This window comes from Dendrobates tinctorius, unplaced genomic scaffold (assembly GCF_039654945.1).
Source record: "Dendrobates tinctorius isolate UK_male_01 unplaced genomic scaffold, ASM3965494v1 ptg000121l, whole genome shotgun sequence".
Taxonomy (NCBI): Eukaryota; Metazoa; Chordata; class Amphibia; order Anura; family Dendrobatidae; genus Dendrobates; species Dendrobates tinctorius.
Genome location: NW_027361789.1, coordinates 1,787,018 through 1,805,490, shown reverse-complemented (window position 1 = coordinate 1,805,490; position 18,473 = coordinate 1,787,018). Strand labels below are relative to the sequence as shown.

The 18,473-nt window shown below is 44.4% G+C and overlaps 1 protein-coding gene across 9 annotated transcripts in view; it reads right to left on the bottom strand.

Annotated features, from left to right (window-relative positions):
• HERC2 (HECT and RLD domain containing E3 ubiquitin protein ligase 2) overlaps window positions 1–18,473 on the bottom strand; it is a 364,746-nt gene that overhangs the window by 272,591 nt on the left and 73,682 nt on the right. For 6 of the 9 annotated variants that reach the window (XM_073541468.1, XM_073541470.1, XM_073541473.1 and 3 more), the window contains exons 1-3: window positions 12,719–13,016; window positions 10,733–10,952; window positions 9,954–10,090 (exon numbers count right to left, since the gene is read on the bottom strand). In XM_073541468.1, the coding sequence (XP_073397569.1) occupies window positions 9,954–10,090; window positions 10,733–10,952; window positions 12,719–13,001 (640 nt within the window). In that variant the 5' untranslated portion in view covers window positions 13,002–13,016. Of the gene's footprint in view, window positions 1–9,953; window positions 10,091–10,732; window positions 10,953–12,718; window positions 13,017–18,473 lie in introns of those variants that run through there. The other 3 variants (XM_073541474.1, XM_073541475.1, XM_073541476.1) reach the window with 1 other exon arrangement.

The window sequence follows — 18,473 nt, the reverse complement described above, 5'->3', positions numbered from 1 at the left end:
AAGAGAAAGATGGAGCAGATGTAGTTGTCACTATTGGCAACACCCCATCGTTGAAGACCTGATAGAGCCGTGGAGCCTACTACTCTTTGTACACTAAGCTGCGTGAAAACCTGGAGAAGTTTTGCGAGCACAAAAGAATGTCGGAACAGAGCTTCAATGACTTGCTGCTACATGTCCGAGGATCCATAACCAGGCAGGACACACAGCTACATCAAGCAATTCCTGCTGAGGAACGTCTGTTGGTGACCCTGAGGTACACAATTTTGAAAAACAAACACGTCATTATTGTTGCTATAAAAACCAGGTACTTCATTTTTTTTCCATTTTCTGTTCGGCAGATTCCTGGCTACTGGAGAGACCTTATCTCTACATTTTCAATTCAGGATTGGCGTGCCCACGCTTTCTGGGATTGTTGGAGACACCTGCCGTGCTTTATGTGACGTTCTGCAAGAAGAATTCCTCCCCCAGCCCACAACTGAACTCTGGCCTGAAAATGCTGCAAAATTCCAGGACATTTGTAATTTTTGAAACTGTTTGGGGGCTGTGGACAGCAAACACATTCGGATTAGGAAACCTGCTGGAAGTGAATCCACGTATTTCAATTACAAAAAATATTTTTCTATTGTTCTCATGGCAATTGCAGATGCTGACTGTCGATTTGTCGCCGTGGAAGTTGGCTCATTTGGATGAGGAAAGGACTCACAGACTTTCAAAAACTGACATGGGCCAACGTTTGTATGGGAAAAATTGTGTGTTGTTCTGCACAATTACATTCTGGTGAAAGAGCAGCAACAATTAGAATTTGATTAACCTATTAGTACCACACTGCAGGATTACCAAGATCACCCTCTGAGAACAACAGTAAAAGTTGCTCAAATTAGGGATAAATTTGCTTCCTACTTTGCTTCGGATATTGGACGTGTGGCATGGCAAGACACAATGGTTTAAGCCGCTAAGTTAAATGGACCGGTAATGTTATGTACCAGTAATGTTTGCGGACTTTAAAACTAACACCTTGACTGTAACTTTAAGGCTGTGTGCCCATGTTGCGTTTAAGCGTTTGACGCTTTTTTCCACAGCGGAAACGCTTAAAAAACGCTAACAAAACGCATCCCATGCAATCCTATGGGATTCTGCAGTTGCTGTGTCAATGCTGCGGATTTTACCGCTGCGGAATCGCATAGCGGTAAAATCCGCAGCATGTTCATTATTTCTGCGGAATCGCGACGATTCCGCAGCCACAGGATTGCATTGAAAAAGCTCACTTTACGCATGTGCCTATGCCCACCATGCGTAAAGTGAGCGCTTCATGTGCGGATGGTACCCAGGGTCTGGAGGAGTGGAGACTCTCCTCCATGCCCTGGGTACGATAATCCTGTAAAAGATAGATAAAAAATAAAATGGGATATACTCACCCTCCGGCAGCCCCCGGAGTCCTTCCCCCCCTCTCAGCCACGCTGACAGCATCTTCCGTTCCAACCAGGGATGCATTGCCCGAATCACATGAGATGACGTCGCGGTCTCGCGAGCGTGGCGTCACAAAAGCCCTTTGCGCAAAGCATCCCTCGAAACGAAACGTACCGGGAACATCACTGAGGGGATCGGGGCCGTCTGAAGGGGAGAATAACCATATATTTATTTTTTTTTATTTTTAACATTCTATATTTTACTACTGATGCTGAAAAGAACCAGACGTGTGCCTCCATGGACACTAAGCAAAAAACTGAGTTCCGCCCGCAATGGGGGCGAGGGTGTATATGGCGGAGGAGGAACCAACCTTTTTTTTCCCACTTAGTGTCAGCCTCCTAGGGGCAGAAGCATACACCCCACAGTATCTGTGTCCCCCAATGAGTGTCTCGGAGAAAAAGATTTTACGGTGAGTTTATCACAAAAATCCATGTTTTAGCTTGCGGAATGCTTGCGCTTTCCAAGCGATTTGATGCATCGCTTGGAAAAGTGATTGACAGGTGTCCCCCAATGAGGCGAAGGAGAAAAAAGCTTGCAAAACGCAAGCATACGTTTTACCCTCAGGCAGGGAGTTGCGGAAATGCAACGTGGGCACATAGCCTGATAATAAACACCTTTACTGTTACACCCGTTAATACTTTATTCAACAATACATGTGAAGGGTTAAAACTAAAATCAAAGCTTAAGTTTCGTTTTGTCCATTCTCTGAAGGTTTTGTTTCTCCATTTTTGTTGCTGTAAGATAAATTTTTGTAATTGGGATGGGCTGTCACGAAACCAGACTGTTCCCATCAGGTGCAAGATAAGGGAACTGGGGGTGTAAAACTGATGAATATGCCATTATATTACTTTCTATGCTATTTGGATACGGACATATATGTAGTTTCCGGTTTTCTTGCAATATTATTGGCTTATAAAGTGAAATGATGCTATTGGTAGTAGAGAACTTTGCATAATTAAGCAAAAGATTATAAAAAGTGACTAAAATAAAGGGGAATAGTGACCTGTCTCGATCCTCCCGTACAGAGACCACAGTCTCCGTGTGGTCATTTGAGTTGCTAGCAACACTCTGTGGAATAATTTGGACATCACTGGCTCAACCGTGAAGGGTTAATTTAGCCCTCCCTAAATAGCTACCTCGACAGCTGGCGCCCAACGTGGGGCCCTCGAATAGGGACGCCTCTGCCCCCGGAGGACAACAAGACAAAGGACCCTCGGCGCAGACACAGGTGCTGGAAAATTGGGACTGATCATCCCCCACAACAAGCATGGTAAGTTGGCAGTTATACTGTTCAGACTGACCGTTGGTGTGGTTTTCCTGTGCTTGTTGCTGCAAAGAGGATCAGAGGTTTGTCCCTGTGGTGGGGTGATTCATGGGTGGAATCATATAGAGGTGCAGTACCTCTTAAGGGACGGACACCCCGGATTGACCAGTGATTGTGACTCTCTTTATAGTCAAAATATCCTGAAATCCTGAATTCACTGTTAGAGTCAGGCGTGGTGAAGTGATCGAAGACTGGGTAGGATACGTAACTCAGGTATATATATAACCAGAGGTGTCCGGAGGGATAGTCTGAGACGCCCTCCTCCTTTCACTGAGTACAGGGTTGAATTTTGGGTATCCCAGAGGGGGATTATTGACCCTGTGGAACAGACTGATACGGCCACTCCAGATCTGTGCACAACTGAAGTAAGGATATTTAGCTCTAAATGAGAGAATCCGTGGAAGGAAAAGAAGAATTTTGTGGCTTGGCACATGAATTGTGTGACGAAGGTGTTAGGAAGAACAGAGAAAGTGAATTCTGATTGTTTCTGTTACTGGTATGTTGAAGAAGGAAAAATTGTCTATTATGGCAAGGACTGGATGTATTGTGGTTCAAAAAAGTGACTGTGGTGCGAGAATTGAGGAAGTGATTAAAGAAGAATAGTTAAGAATGATTTGAAAGAAGAGGTCTCCCTGCTAGATAATTGTACAAGGAGACCGGGAGACGCTGACGGTACCTATTATCATCCGCCAGCCTCAGTCCCTGCTATGCCTAATATTGCTAGTGGTTATGAGTATACGCCCTTAACCCCATCCCTGTGGGACCCTTCTCCGAGGTTACTGCTCAGTTTGTAATCTCTCCCACATGTCCAGTAAATTTACTGGGGGTAGATTTATTAACACAGTTCCGCTCCAGAATACAATTCCAAGATGATGGTCAGATGGTTCTTACGTTATATAATCCCTATGTAGATGAAGACAGTGAGGAAATCTGTATTTTGCATGCCTTTCCCACAGTTATGCCACAAGGGGCCCAAAACAGTCCCAACCAGTTTGCAAAAAAAAAAAAAAAAAAAAATATATATGAGGTGTCTTTTGCCATTGTTGCCACTGTTAGCCTCCTCAAGCATCTGGCAGCACTGAACTGTCGGGTTTCGGCCTCGGGACTTCAGTTCTACCTTGGTCAAGTGATATTCTTGGGTCACTGTCTCCTTCAGGGTGCCAGACACCTCGCAGAAGAAAGAAAAATAGCTGCCAGCAAACTTCCTTTCCCAAAAGATGAAACTGAACTCCAGCGTTTTCTTGGACTATGCACTTATTTTTGTCAGTGGATACCGGATGCATCCCGCCTAATGCAACCCCTTTACAATGCCTTGAAAGACGGTATAATGAACTATAAGGAAAGATGGCAGTGATGAGGATTATCTCCAATATGATTGTTCCCAATTTCTGACTGAAGAAACAGCTACTCCACCAAATGTCAGTGAAAATTCACTCCCAAATCCTGATCTGGTGTTATACACGGATGGTTCAAGATATGCTGATGAGTTTGGTAGATTCCACACGGGATATGCTGTTACCACAGAGGACACTGTAGTGCACGCAGCTGCGCTCCCGCCCTCACAGTCAGCACGAGAAGCAGAACTCCAGGCTCTGTCTACTGCATGTACTTTGACCAAGAACAGACGGGCTAATATATACACGGACTCACGGTATGCATTTGGTATTGCTCACAATTTTGGGGCTCTATGGATCAATCGAGGGTTTATTACTACTGCCGGAACTCCAGTTAAAATGCTGAAGCTGTTAAAACCCTCATGGACTCGATCAAATTACCTACTCAGGTGGCCATTATCAAAGTTAAGGCGCACGGTCCTAGGACCAGTCCACAGACTGTTGGCAACACATCTGCGGATATGCAAGCAAAAGCCGCCGCTCTTTTACCCATTGAACCAACCATACCAGCTATGGTGACCACACGCTCTCAGCATAAACAGCTACAAGAAGCATTGACCCTACAAGAACCTGATGATCTACAACAGACTGAAGTTTTCTGTCGGACCCCGCAAGACCGCTTATTGACGATGCAGATAATGTCTCCAAAAGGAAGAGGTGAAGCAATGGAAGACTGATGGGGCACGAATGGATAATGGTCTCTGGAAAAAGGACCAACTTGTGTGTCTCCCTAAGCGGATGTACCCTGCTATTGCCACATGGGCCTACACATCGAGGAAAGAATCAGGCCCTTGCACTGGTGCAAAAATTCTACTGGTTCTCCAGTTGGCCGGAAGCATTCGGTGTTACCAACATGACTGCAAAAACCACAGCAAAGAAACTGGTGATGGAAGATGCAGATATGGGGTTCCAGAAGTTGTTGAAAGTGATCAAGGTCCGGCCTTTTCTTCTCATGTGTACCAAGAAGTACTGACAATGCTTGGATCCACTGTAGCCCTCCATACTCCGTACCACCCACAATCCAGTGGGAAAGTTGAGAGGTTGAACGGCACACTGAAGGGACAATTGACCAAAATGATGCAGGAGACTACGGCTCCATGGCCAGGGCTCCTACCCATTGTACTATACCACATTCGTACTACCCCTATTGCAAAACAAGGCCTGTCCCCATATGAGATATTGTTTGGTACTAGGCCTCCAGTTGCAACTTTCCAGCCTCAGCAGTTATCAGAAGAAACTGACCGTGCTGTTCAATATGTTATTCAGCTTAGTAAAAATCTTGCTAACACCCATGCTCTAGTCTCTTCTTCTCTTCCAGATTCAGCAGAAACCGACACCTGTTATAACCTGAAGCCTGGTGATTTGGTAGTCGTGAAAAGGGATGTCAGGAAGCACGGACTAGAACCCTTGTATGACGGTCCCTATCAAGTTCTCCTCATCACCCAACAAGCCAATAGCAAATAAAGGGGACATAATGTTTTGTTTTTTCGCATTTTCCATATTATTATTGGTAGAAGTTAAAGTTAGAAGATATTCAAAGACTCAGAGATCAATACAATAAAGACAATGATCGTAATAAGGACAGTTGGTGGTCAGACAGCTTCTCCTTTCTCAATCCAGCCAATTGGTTTAAGGGACTTGGGGGCTGGATAGCTGGGATCTTACAAAGCTTGTTGCATATTGCTGCCTGTAATCCTTGTTGTATATGTGATACTAAAACTTGTTCTGTGGTGTATTTCTGTATGTATTAGGAAATTCTGCACTAAGACAGCTAATGATGATACCAAAGGCGTCGTTGCCCCTGCTCTTCTCTGCACCGATCTCAAAAGGCTACTTGATGAAGATGTTGAAGCCAAGCACATACCAACCTACAAAAGATCTCCACCACCGTCATCAAAAATTGTCATTTGTGAACTGCAGTATACAGGGGAGACGGGTGCGCCTCGACAGCCATGACTGGTAACACGGCATCAGTCATGTGAAGACCAGTACCCCTCAAGCTGTTAGCTTGGGATAGCACCTCTGATGCAGCATGTGTTAAAAAATGTATCTAGGGGGAATGTGAAGGGTTAAAACTAAAATCAAAGCTGAAGTTTTGTTTTGTCCATTCTCTGAAGGTTTCGTTTCTCCATTTTTGTTGCTGTAAGATAAATTTTTCTAATTGGGATGGGCTGTCATGAAACCAGACTCTTCCCATCAGGTGCAAGATAAGGGAACCGAGGGTGTAAAACTCTGATGAATATGCCATTATATTACTTTCTATGCTATTTGCAAGAAAACCGGAAACTACATATATGTCCGTATCCAATTATATTGGCTTATAAAGTGAAATGGTGCTATTTGAAGTTGAGAACTTTGCATAATTAAGCAAAAGATTATAAAAGAAGTGACTGAAATAAAGGGGACTAGTGATCTTTCTCGATCCTCCCGTACAGAGACCCCCCCGTCTCCGTGTGGTCATTTGAGTTGCTAGCAACACTCTGTGGAATAATTTGGACATCACTGGCTCAACCGTGAAGGTGTTATGAGCTCATTTTCTGCTCCACCAGTTGAGAGTTCCCCTTCCGTTCTCCCTCTGATGGTGAAGGGAGGTAGTGAGGTTGGTGTAAGTGGTAGTGATCTGACATCTGGTGAGGAAGATAATGATTGGATCTCTGGAGTATCAGACTGGATATAAGACAGCCGACGCCCTATCCTGTTGCTGGTGATTCAGTCTGCTTCTCAGGTCTAGGACTCAGCTCTGTTCCAGTCTTTCAAGATAAGTTTGTTTTTTTGCTAATGTTCACACTTGTTCTTGTTGGTCTTTTCAGTTTTACTTTTTTATGTCCCTTGTTAGATTGGCCTCTTTTTGCTCTGTCTCAGAATATTTCAGAGTGCTGATATAGTGGGAGAAGTCTAGTGACTTCAGGGTTAATTTTGCTATCAGTTGTGTTGGACATTTTGTAGGGTTTTTTGGCAGACTGCAGACAGTGTCTTTCCTTTCCTGTCCTTTCTAGTTAGTCGGGCCCCATCGTTTGCTCAGCCTATTTTCCTGCCTTTGTGTGTGATTTCATCTTGTTTCACTGTCAATACATGTGGGGGGCTGTCTTTCCTTTTGGGGTCTGCTCTGGGGCAGTTAGTTTTCCTCTTTTCCTGCTTTAGGCTTATGTAGCTCTCCGGTTGTGACGAGGTGTCTAGGACCAACGTAGGAACACTCCACGACGGCTACTAGTTGTGTGGTTAGAATCAGGGATCTGCAGTCTGCATAGTTACCAACCTCTTTGGTTTTCTGAGACTTAGCTTGTGTTGTTTTTTATTTTCTCCTCGGCTACCCGTTCATAACAATGAAGGGTTAATTTAGCCCTCCCTAAATAGCTACCTCGACATACACACATGTTTAAATAATGAGATAAAGAAACTGGTATTGTGAACCAAAAGAATTTTTATTAACAAACATAACAAGAGGAAATTTAACAAATAAATAGCAAAAAATAAAAAAAGGGCTTTACTTATGGGATCTGGGGTGTGTTGGGCTGTGATGGTAGGCTAGGTGTGGTGGCAGTCAATTGGAGGATGGTTCAGTCTGAAGTAAGCATGCATACGCATGTCCTTGCGTACCAATGCGTTCCCATAGACTGCAATGCATTTTTTGACGCTCTCATCCGTATACCTGCGCATATTTCATGAATTTTTGACGTCTCAAAAAAAAATGCAACATGTTGTGGTCGCCGCGCCCCGCCGCACACCACGAAATGATGCATGCGTACGCATCCGAAAGCATGTCCCTGCGTACACGATGTTAAAGATATGTGCGCATGAGGATCTATGCGGATCAAATGCTGCGCACAGATATGCAAATGTGAAACCAGCCTAACTGATGGAATATTCTATCAATATTCTATTACTTAAAGGAGATGTCCTATTTTTACACAACACGATCAGACATATATGCTGCTCCTGAATGCAGCATTGTTTCTTCTCCGCTGCCTCAGTATTTATTGAGGGGATATCAACGGTGCAGCTGATCGATAACGACTGCGCTCAGTAGCGACAATGCCGCTGAACTCAGTTATTGGCTGCAGCGCTGTGGATGTGACGTCACCGCTGCAGCCAATCAACAAAGACTAGAACAGCGGTGGAGAAGCAAGTAAAGCTCAGTTTGTTAGTTTATACATCATTTGAGACTGTGGGATAAAAATAGCTAAAAAGGCAATAATCCTTTTACTCATCACTAGGAGTCACACTTCTAGGATTCCCACCAATTGTAAGAATAACAGACCATAAAACTGAAGCTCCCTTCACAGTTTTTCCTGACCCCCTCCCATAGGGGCATTCTCAGTCACACACTACAATGCGGCTCCATTTATGGGAAGGGAGACGGCAGCAGTTCTCTGTATACCCGGGTTGGCAGAGGTTGTTGCTATACAGGGAAAAACTGTGAAAGGGACGCAGTAAATCATTGAATGGTTTGTCCCCTACTCGGGGAACCCCTCCTGAATCTTTAGGTTTCTCTCTAGTAAAATTATATTATATTATACACACCTCCGATGCCGTTCCAGCCGTGTCGGCACTAGCACGCCCATGGCACACATGACATTATGTCACACAATCACTGCGGCCAATCAGCACTGGCTTCACTCTTCCCTCCTTCGGACAAATCAAGACATCTGGAGGAAGCGAGAGCTCAGACTGCTCTCTATCTTCTCCGGATGTCAATTACGTCTATGAGAGGGGAGAGTGAAGCCAGCATTTATTGGCAGCAGGGATTGCGTGACATAAGGTCACGCTATCACTGGAAAAGTCAATGCTGACACCGCTGGAACATCGCCAATACCGGAGAGGAGTACAAGTTATTATTTTACTTGCGGGAAAACTTCTGTATCAGTGACAGAACAGTAGTTTGAAATACACAACAGTCACATGCTGATCATTATTACAGCTTACGAGCAGCTATAGCATGATGGTCTAAGAGGTTTTCACAATGTAATTAGACCTGATGCAACAGTATCACAGATACTCTTCTCTTTTCCATGGACTAGAATGCCATGAGGCACGGATTACTTCTATTGGCATGGAGAACTGCAGGCGTAATCATTCTGCTTCCATCCTGAATGTGCAACATAAACACACTGTTCACACACCAAAATGATGCAGTTTTTTTGTTTTGGTGGCGCTAGTTCATTTCTGGAGGCACGTGTAAGCTATACAACAGATCACTAAGCAAACAAACTAAAAAAAGCCATCAACAGCTGCTGAGGTGTGATAAGTGAGATCAGCATGCTGCAAAAGCAGAACAAGGGCTACTGCGCTAGCGCTTCAATGAATGAACCTAGTTTGAGTGTCGCCTTCCCTAACAGCTCTGCACAAAGTGGCAACAGTGCAGCCAAGAATGAGGGAGAGTGACGATGTAGTCACACAGATCTACAGGTAATCTATGCTTTACCAAGCAGGCATTATGTATGGGAACACTGCACTCAATGTGATATGCAGGAATACGATATAGTGAGGATTCTGCCAACACCTCAGCCTTTTTCCCATAATGATCCAGTTCAGTAAAGTAACAGCATCATTTGGTCAAATATCTAAACCATGTCTGACTGTATTATACACACGAATATATAAGGAAAAAACAAGAGAGAAAACTATAAGACATTTTTGCCTAGGGTAGCCTTACATTGAAGGCCATTATTAATTATTTGCAGTCGTTAACTTGCATACAAAGTATAAAACTACATAAATGTGCAAGTCATTCCCATGGTGATAAACCATGTACATTCACAGAAACTCACCAGAACGCCATGCTCTGCGTAGGAAGGCAAAGGCAAATGACAGCGCAGCCCGGGAGCCCACTCTAGCAAGTCCTTCCACCCCCTGGCCAACTGGACGGGAGCTGTGCACATGAAACGTATGCTCAAAGATGTCCTCGCTGCAAAAGGATGAAGGCAGCCATTAAGGAGGCAACAAAATAAGACAAGATATACATACAAACATATACATACAGTAGTCACAATATAAAAAAAAAAACCCACAGGCATCCTCTTCGATGTTCTGTAGTTTGACCACTGTCGTTAGTACATGCATGGTGGAAGCCAGGTTTTTAGCTAAAAAGTCACATGCGGCCACTTATAAATGTATACAATGGAGCAGACGGTGAGCCAGCCCCGTGATACACAGCTCTAATGATGCGCTCACATAGGAAGCCCAAACCAGAAGAGGATCTTCCAAAGGTGGGCCAATATCTGCAGACCGGAGCGCCTTCATTTATTGCAATAAGTAAAATACCATTGTAAGGGACGACTTAGTCTTTTCACTCATCCTCTACAAGAATCTAGTAACAGATGAAAGAGACAACTCTGGATCTACACAGATGGCGTCATTAGCAGGAGCTTCTGCTGAAGAAATCGCTCACGTAGGATTTCATTACAGGTTTTACCCTTTATTATGGCCATGGAGAACACGGAGGTGCTAACGCATTCTAGCCTGTACCGCTATCATTTCTGCACGCACAGGAATGGCGTGGCATGGCGGCCATTTCTATTGCCACTGATCACTAGTAAGTAGTACTGACCCTTTCTTTTCTGCCGCAGGAGGAGGGACAATGTTACTTTTCCACTTCACTTTGACATTTTCCTGAAAAACAGTTCTGTTGAGGGCAATGAAATATCGCTCCAGAATGACCAGCCTTTGCTTCAGCCTCACGGCAGAGAGGCTGGTGGTGGCAGTCTGGGTGGCGAGCGCTTGCTGCTCCTTTACAAGCAAGTACAGGCTCTCCTTCAGTTCATTCACATCTGGAAAAGAAAAAAAAAAAAAAAAAAAAAAAAAAAAACACATTACTGACTACTACCAGCTCAAAACCATATGTATTATGCTTTCTTTATCTAGCACCATCATATTCTGCTTACTTTACAGATATTGTCCCCATTGGGGCTCATAATCCAAATTCCCTACCAGTAGGTCTTCAGAGTACAAAATATCTCTACAAGATAGCAGCAAGGGTCCAGAGAGGGAGAAGAGGGCTTTTTTTATTGCATTTTCTTTTTTAGGACTTTCGAATCAAATTTTTGATGCCAAAAAAAACTCACAAATTGAAAACTTTGTGTACATCAGCACAATTTTGGAAAGATACATTTTTTTCTTGGCTAGGATGCTATAAGGGTTAAAAGTTGACCAACAATCTCATTTTTCCAACAAAATCTCTTTTATAGGGACCACCTCACATTTGAAGTGAGTTTTGGGGGTCAATATAAAAGAAAATACTCAAAAGTGGACACCATTCTAAAAACTGCACCCCTCAAGGTGCGCAAAACCACATTCAAGAAGTTTATTAACCCTTCTGGTGCTTCACGAGAACTAAAGCAACGTGGAATGAAAAAATTAACATTTTACTTTTTTCACATAAAATTTACTTTGGAACCAAACTTTAATTTTCACAAAAGGTATCCGGAGAAATTGGACCACAAAATTTGCTGTGCAATGTATCCCGAGTACGCCAATACCCCGTATGTGGGGGAAAGCCACTGTTAGGGCACATGGCAGGGCTCAGAATGGAGGGAGCACCGTTTGACTTTTTGAACGCAAAATTGTCTGGAATCAATGGCGGGCGCATGATGCATTTGGAGACTCCCTGATGTACCTAAACAGTGGACCCCCCCAATTCTAACTCCAACCCTAACACAGCCCTACCCCTGACCCTAAACCCAACCCTAACCACAATTCGAACACCCTAACTGCAACCCCAACACCACAATGCTAGCCACAACCATAACGTCAACATAACCCTAACCGTAAAGAAAGGAAAATACATTTTTTTATTTTATTACTTTTACCTATGGGGGTGACAAGGGGGGGGGGGGGGGTTTGATTTACTATTTTTTTTTTTTTTTTTATTTTGATCACTGTGATAGGGACTCCAACAGTGATCAAAACGAACCAATAGGAAAAATCTCCAATTGTAGCTGGGTGCTGGCAGGCAGATCTCGACGGGCACACTGCGCATGCGCCTGCCATCTTCTTCCCGGAAGAAGACGCTGACGGCTGGGGGGCCCCGGGGGATGCAGGAGGGTCCAGGGACACCGGAGGTACCGGGGGTAGCCGAGACACCGGAGATTTTACAATGCTGGGGGGAGTTATAACCTTCTTAGCGCCATTAAAAAGCAGCGCTGAGGAATAAGTACACTAAACTGCCACCGTTAAAAGGCGTATCGGCGGACGTTAGCGGGTTAAGTGAAAGACCACTTAAAGCGGTGCACCCATCAGGCCGACGGGTTCGCATTTAGACCGCGATACTGGTTTTTGAGAATTTGAGGTTTTTCAGCAGAAAAAGGAAAAAAAAAAAAAGTTTGAATTCTTTAAAGTTTTTTTTTTTTTATTATTTCTCCCTAATCCCCTCCACGACAGCAAACAGGAGGTTGCCTCCTCGTCCTAATTAGGGACAGGAAACAGGAGGTTAACTAGCCCTCCCCTTCCCCTAATCCCCAGTGTTTTCCTGTCCCTAATCGGGATGAATAGGTTTTGTGTGCTCCGTGGATGGGCCAGCGAAAACCCAGGGGTGTACCTTGAGCCTGGCAGCCGGGGGTCGATCGTCCCAGACCTTCCTCCCCGTGCGCTGCTCCTGCCGAAGGCGGGACCCCTACCATCCTCCGGCGCTTCGGCAATGCAGGATGGTGAAAGACGGGCTGGGGGCCTCCCCAGTAGCTCCCCAGCCCAGGAATCGCTCCACCCTCGGGCCGCATGCACTCGTACAGTTGGACAGCATGCACAGGAAGTGACGTACACCGCCAGGTAAGAAGACGCGACGTCACTTCCACCTTGAGTTCCACGGTGGAACGCATCGCCATCTGGCGGGAAATTTGAAGTTTCCAACAAACAAAAAAAAGGATCAGAATGTCGCCAAGAAGCTTCTTACTGTGGGGGAGTGATCTCATCCGAATGTATGAGGGAAAGAAACGCTGGATCTCGGTTCCTACATAAGGACCCTGGTGGAACACTCCATAAGGTAGGACTAAGGTCTGCATGATGGATGGGTCTTCCTTGAGAGCGGCTTCTGCAAAGCCCAGCGCAAACCCTGGCCCAGTGAGTACACTTGGAAAAGGGTATATTGTCTTTGTTTCAGGACCCATTTTTATGGGACCCCCTTCTCTCTTTCAGGGAGACAAGGATCCTGCACCAAGAACGAAGGAAAAGACTACAAGCTGCAAATGCACCATCTGTAGTGTAAAAAAAAAAAAAAAAAAACTCCCCTCCAATTACAAAAAAACTGCCAGCGATGCACAGAAAAAATTGTCCGGGAGGAACAACCATTCCTGATGGACGAAGTAAGAGGGATGGTGCGACAGGAGATTCAGTCATCCCCGGCTACCTTCTCCCAGTCATTCACAGAGGGGCCCTCAGTGTATCAAAAAAGAGAAAATATGCCCCTGAAGATATCTCAGACTCAGAACCTGAGTCATGGGTTTCTGGGGATTGGAAGGTAGAGGGTGAACTGACCCCAAATCAGACAGAGGAGGATAGGAAATTGGTCTTTTCCTCAGAAGATAAGGAAGAACTACTTTCGGCAGTACACGATGGGAGTTGAGGACGAGAAACCATCCCGCTCAGTCCAGGATGATCTATTTGGAGGCCTGAAATCTAAGAAGAAAATGGTTTTTCGTATCCATGATAATGTCCAGAATCTAATGCTGGAGGAATGGGAGTTCCCAGAAAGGAAGTTGAGTACCCCAGTCGAGATGAAAGATCGGTTTCCCCTGGATGAAGAGACAGTGAAGTGTTGGACGGAGGTCCCTAAAGTAGATATCTAGGTAGCCAAAAAAACTACACTAACCTTTGAAGATTCCTCTCAGCTCAAGGACCCTCTTGACCGCAAAATGAATAGTTCACTGAGGAAGTCCTGGGAAGCTTCAGCGGCCTCCTTAAAAACAAATGTCGCAACCGCCTGCGTAACGCGAACCCTGTACCTCTGGCTTCAGCAGTTAGAGGACCATATCAGAAGTGGGACTCCGAGGGAAGATCTTATATCCTGTTTAAAGATTCTTTAGAAGGCAACAGGCTTTTTAGCGGACTCCTCGGCAAACTACTTCCCAAGCTGGCAGGGGATAACATCGGATCAGAGAATCCTAGACTCAGTTAGAAGGGGAGTAAAGATAGAATTTTCCTCCTTCCCCTCTCAAAGTCTGGAAGTAACACATCTCCCTTCAGCAAAACGTCAAGAAATTCTGCATTCAGAACTCCAACAGATGGTATCGTCGGCAGTAATTTCACCGACTCCAGAGGCGGAGCAGGGTCAGAGCCACTACTCCCGGCTGTTCCTAGTAAAAAAGCCAAGTGGGAAATACTGGGTCATCATCAACCTAAAGAAGATGAACCAGTATATCCAGTACCAACACTTCAAGATGGAGTCAATAAAGACCACAATACCATTTATCGGGAAAGATTTTGCCATTGCCACCATAGATCTCCAAGAGGCCTATTACCACGTACCCATCCATCCATCCTATCAGCAGTATCTGAGGTTTGCAGTTATTCTAGACAAAAGTGCACCACTTCCAGTTCAAGGTTCTGTCCTTTGGCATATCATCGGCTTCCCGAACACTTACAAAAATAACGGCAGAAGTAGTAGCATTCTTCAGGAAAAAGGACATATGCGTCGTTCCTTGCCTGGACGACCTTCTGGTCATGGCTCCCTCCAGCACCACTCTAAGAGCATCTTTGATCAGTTCTGCATACCCTGGCATCCTTAGGCTGGAGTGTAAACTGGGGGGGGAGGGAGGGAAAAAAAAAAAAAAAAAAAAAAAAAATCAGACCTGAATCCCTCAACCAGGAAGGTCTTTCTAGGAATCCTCCTAGATTCCCAGAGCCAAATATCGTTTCTTCCGCCCACCAAGCAGGTATGCGCAAGATCAAAAGTTTGGACGCTAAAAAAAATGAGAAAAGGGTGACCATAAGACTTGCCATGCCAATGTTAGGGTCAATGACTTCTTGCATCCAAGTGGTCCCCTGGGCCCAGGCCCACTCAAGAATACTTCAAAAGTGTATTCTATCCCGCTGGAACAGAGACCCTCAATACGAGAATCTCTACCTCAACATGTAAAAGTTATTCCTCAACTGGTGGCTCAACCAGGGATACCTAGCAAAAGGGATACCCTGGATACAATATCATATGACGTCAATTACAACAGATGCCAGCAAGCGCGGTTGGGGAGCAATATCTTCTCAAGGAGTCTTTCAGGGAGTCTGGCCCAAAAAGATGGAAAATCGGTCTTCCAATTACAGAGAATTGAGAGCAGTAGTAGAAGCAGCCCTAAGGGCCATTAATCAAAGGATCCCATGTCAGAGCTTACTCCGACAACATGACCACCGTAGCCCATCTACGTCATCAGGGCAGCACAAAATACGGAGTCTGCCACACATCTCAGGAGGAATATTTGGTTGGGCAGAATGCCCTCTCCAGTTCTTATCGGCTCTCCACCTGAAAGGATCCGACAACCTCGAAGCAGACTTCTTGAGTAGGACAGACACAGACCCAGGAGAATGGAGCCTCAATATGAGGATATTCCAGACCATAACGAAAAAATGGAGTCTCCCGGTGGTAGACCCATCTGCAAATTGAGAGAATGCCAAAGCAAAACCATACTTCTCCATAGGTCCAAACGAAAAACATTCCAGGGTGAATGGCTTCGCTCACCCGTGGGACTTCGGTCTAGCATACGCGTTTCCACCATTTCCTTTAATACCAAGGGCTCTGCAAAAGGTCAGGACAGAACTATCCTTATCGCCCCTCTCTGGCCAAAAAAGAGCTGGTTCGGCGCCCTAAGGCTAATGAACTCAGTGGGTCCTCTGATCCTACCTCTGGACTATGACCTACTACATCAAGGTCCCATCTTTCACCCGGCTCCCAACAGCTTAAGCTTGGCAGCCTGGCTTCTGAAACCACAATCGTGAAAGCCAGAGGCCTCTTAGATACGGTGATATCTACCTTACAAAGGAGTAGGAAGCCGATCACAAACGCTATATATTCCAAAATATGGAAAACCTTCTCGGTATGGATCCACTCTCATTGATCCCTTCCACCCAGATTTGGCAAAGATCTTAGACTTCCTACAGGACGGCTTATCTAAAGGACTAAGACCAAGTACCTTGAAGGTCCAGGTATCAGCCCCGAGTTCCTACTTCGACCTGAATCTAGCAGACTATCGATGGATAAGCAGATTCATGTCAGCAGCCTCCAGAATCCGTCCAAACAAATCCAGTATGGTCCCAGCTTGGGACTTGAATGTAGTACTAAAAGGTCTAACGATCCCTCCATTTGAGCCTATGGACCAGATACAGATAGATAAACTATCCTGGAAAACAGCACTTCTCGTAGCCATTACAACGGCAAGAAGGGTGGGCGAGATTCAGGCACTATCCATCAGAGAGCCTTATCTAAGAATATTGGACGATAGATTAATATTCAGTCTAGATCCGTCCTTTGTACCAAAAGTGTCCTCTGATTTCCACAGGTCCCAGGAAATAATACTACCCTCCTTCTGTGACAATCCAAAAGATGAGAGGGAAGCAGGATTCCATTCTCTGCATGTCCGGTGAGCGGTCCTTTTCTATTTGGAAGAAACAAAGCTTTGGAGAAAAGATCAAATCTTTTTGTTCAGTATGGCGGATCAAACAAAGGGAAAAAGCGTCAAAAAGCTCTTTAGATAACTGGATCAAGAAAGCAATCATGTACGCTAACAAAAAAAAAAAAAAAAAAAAAAAAATCAGACTCTACCTCCTCCTGAATCCTTGAAGGCCCACTCCACTAGAGCCGTCTCCGTCTCCTGGCCAGAAAAGAAAAATGTGTCCATCAAGCAGATTTGCAGAGGTGCTACCTGGTCCTCAGTCCATACCTCCCACTAAGCAATATAGATTAGATCTAATGTCAGTACGAGATCTAGCCTTTGGCAGGAAAGTCCTGCAAGCCGTGGTCCCTCTCTAAACAATTATTCTTTGGTATACCTCCTATGTGCTGTCGTGGAGGGGATTAGAGAAAATAGAATTACACTTACCGGTAATTGGGTTTCTAAAACCCTCCACGACAGCACGGGTAATTTCCCCCCCCAACAATTACGGTATGTTCATATTTGATTTGTGTAAATAAATAATAAATCAAGCATTCACTATTTGGTCCTTGAAAAAGACTGGGCATTAGGGGAAGGGGAGGGCAATTTATCCTCTTGTTTTCTACCCCTAATCAGGATGGGGAGGCAACCTCCTGTGTGCTGTCGTGGAGGGTCTTAGAAACCCAACTACCGGTAAGTGTAATTCTATTTTTTTCTACTTCGGGCTTTGAAAAATCCTAGGCGGGGAAAAAAAAAATGTAAAAAAAGTGCATGTAATGTCTTCTAAGTGGATTTTGATGGAATAAGCTCTGTACGAGGCACTGTCCAATCAAGGGTGGCAAAAAAATATATGGTACTTCAGGTAAAAAATAAAACCTGTCTCCAAAGCTACTCCAGGAAAAGAAAAAAAACAAAAAAAACTCTTTCAAAAGCAACCTTTGCAAAAAATAGAATTTTCTAAAGGCATTTCCACTTAAAAACATGTTTTAGAATTTCTCAAAAAGAAGTTGTTTGCACATTGCCCAAGCTCTAGACACGATCCACCGTGAGCAGACGGGTCATATGAAGACCAAAATAACCATCTGCTTCTCAAACACTGGAACACATGAAGCGCGAGGAGCAGTAGTAAACATAAGTGGGAACGTAATAACCCCCCATGGTGTCAAATAACAGCGTGTTCACTAGGGGACAACACCTGGACAACATGAGCACAACTAGATTATGGATATTACAAGAGTAAAAAAACAAAACTAAAAAAAAAAGTAAACGCTTTAGTATTGCACACGATATACATTTACGGTATATGATAAAAAAAAAAAGAATATGAAAGAAAAATTAAGAAGAATATTAAACCATTTAATGAAGTGCATTTTATTTTTGGTGAGGGTCCAACAAAATGTATTTTATTGTCACTGTCATATACCAAACAGTTTATGCAGCAGTTAGCCAATTGTCTACTACACTGAAGGGTTATTCCCAAAATAAGTTACCAATACGATACTTGGTGTCAGGTCCGAGCATTCCTACAAGGAATCTGACCCCTTAGACTAGCATTTCTTCTGCGGTGTTGCTATCAGTGTGTCAAGAGTGGGAGAAGAGGGTTGCATTGACAATCCAACACAATGGGCAGCACTTTGAACACATTTTATAAGTGGTCATAAACTTGTCAATAGCTCATTAAAGAATAAAGTTACGTTAAAACCAAGCACACCATTGTTT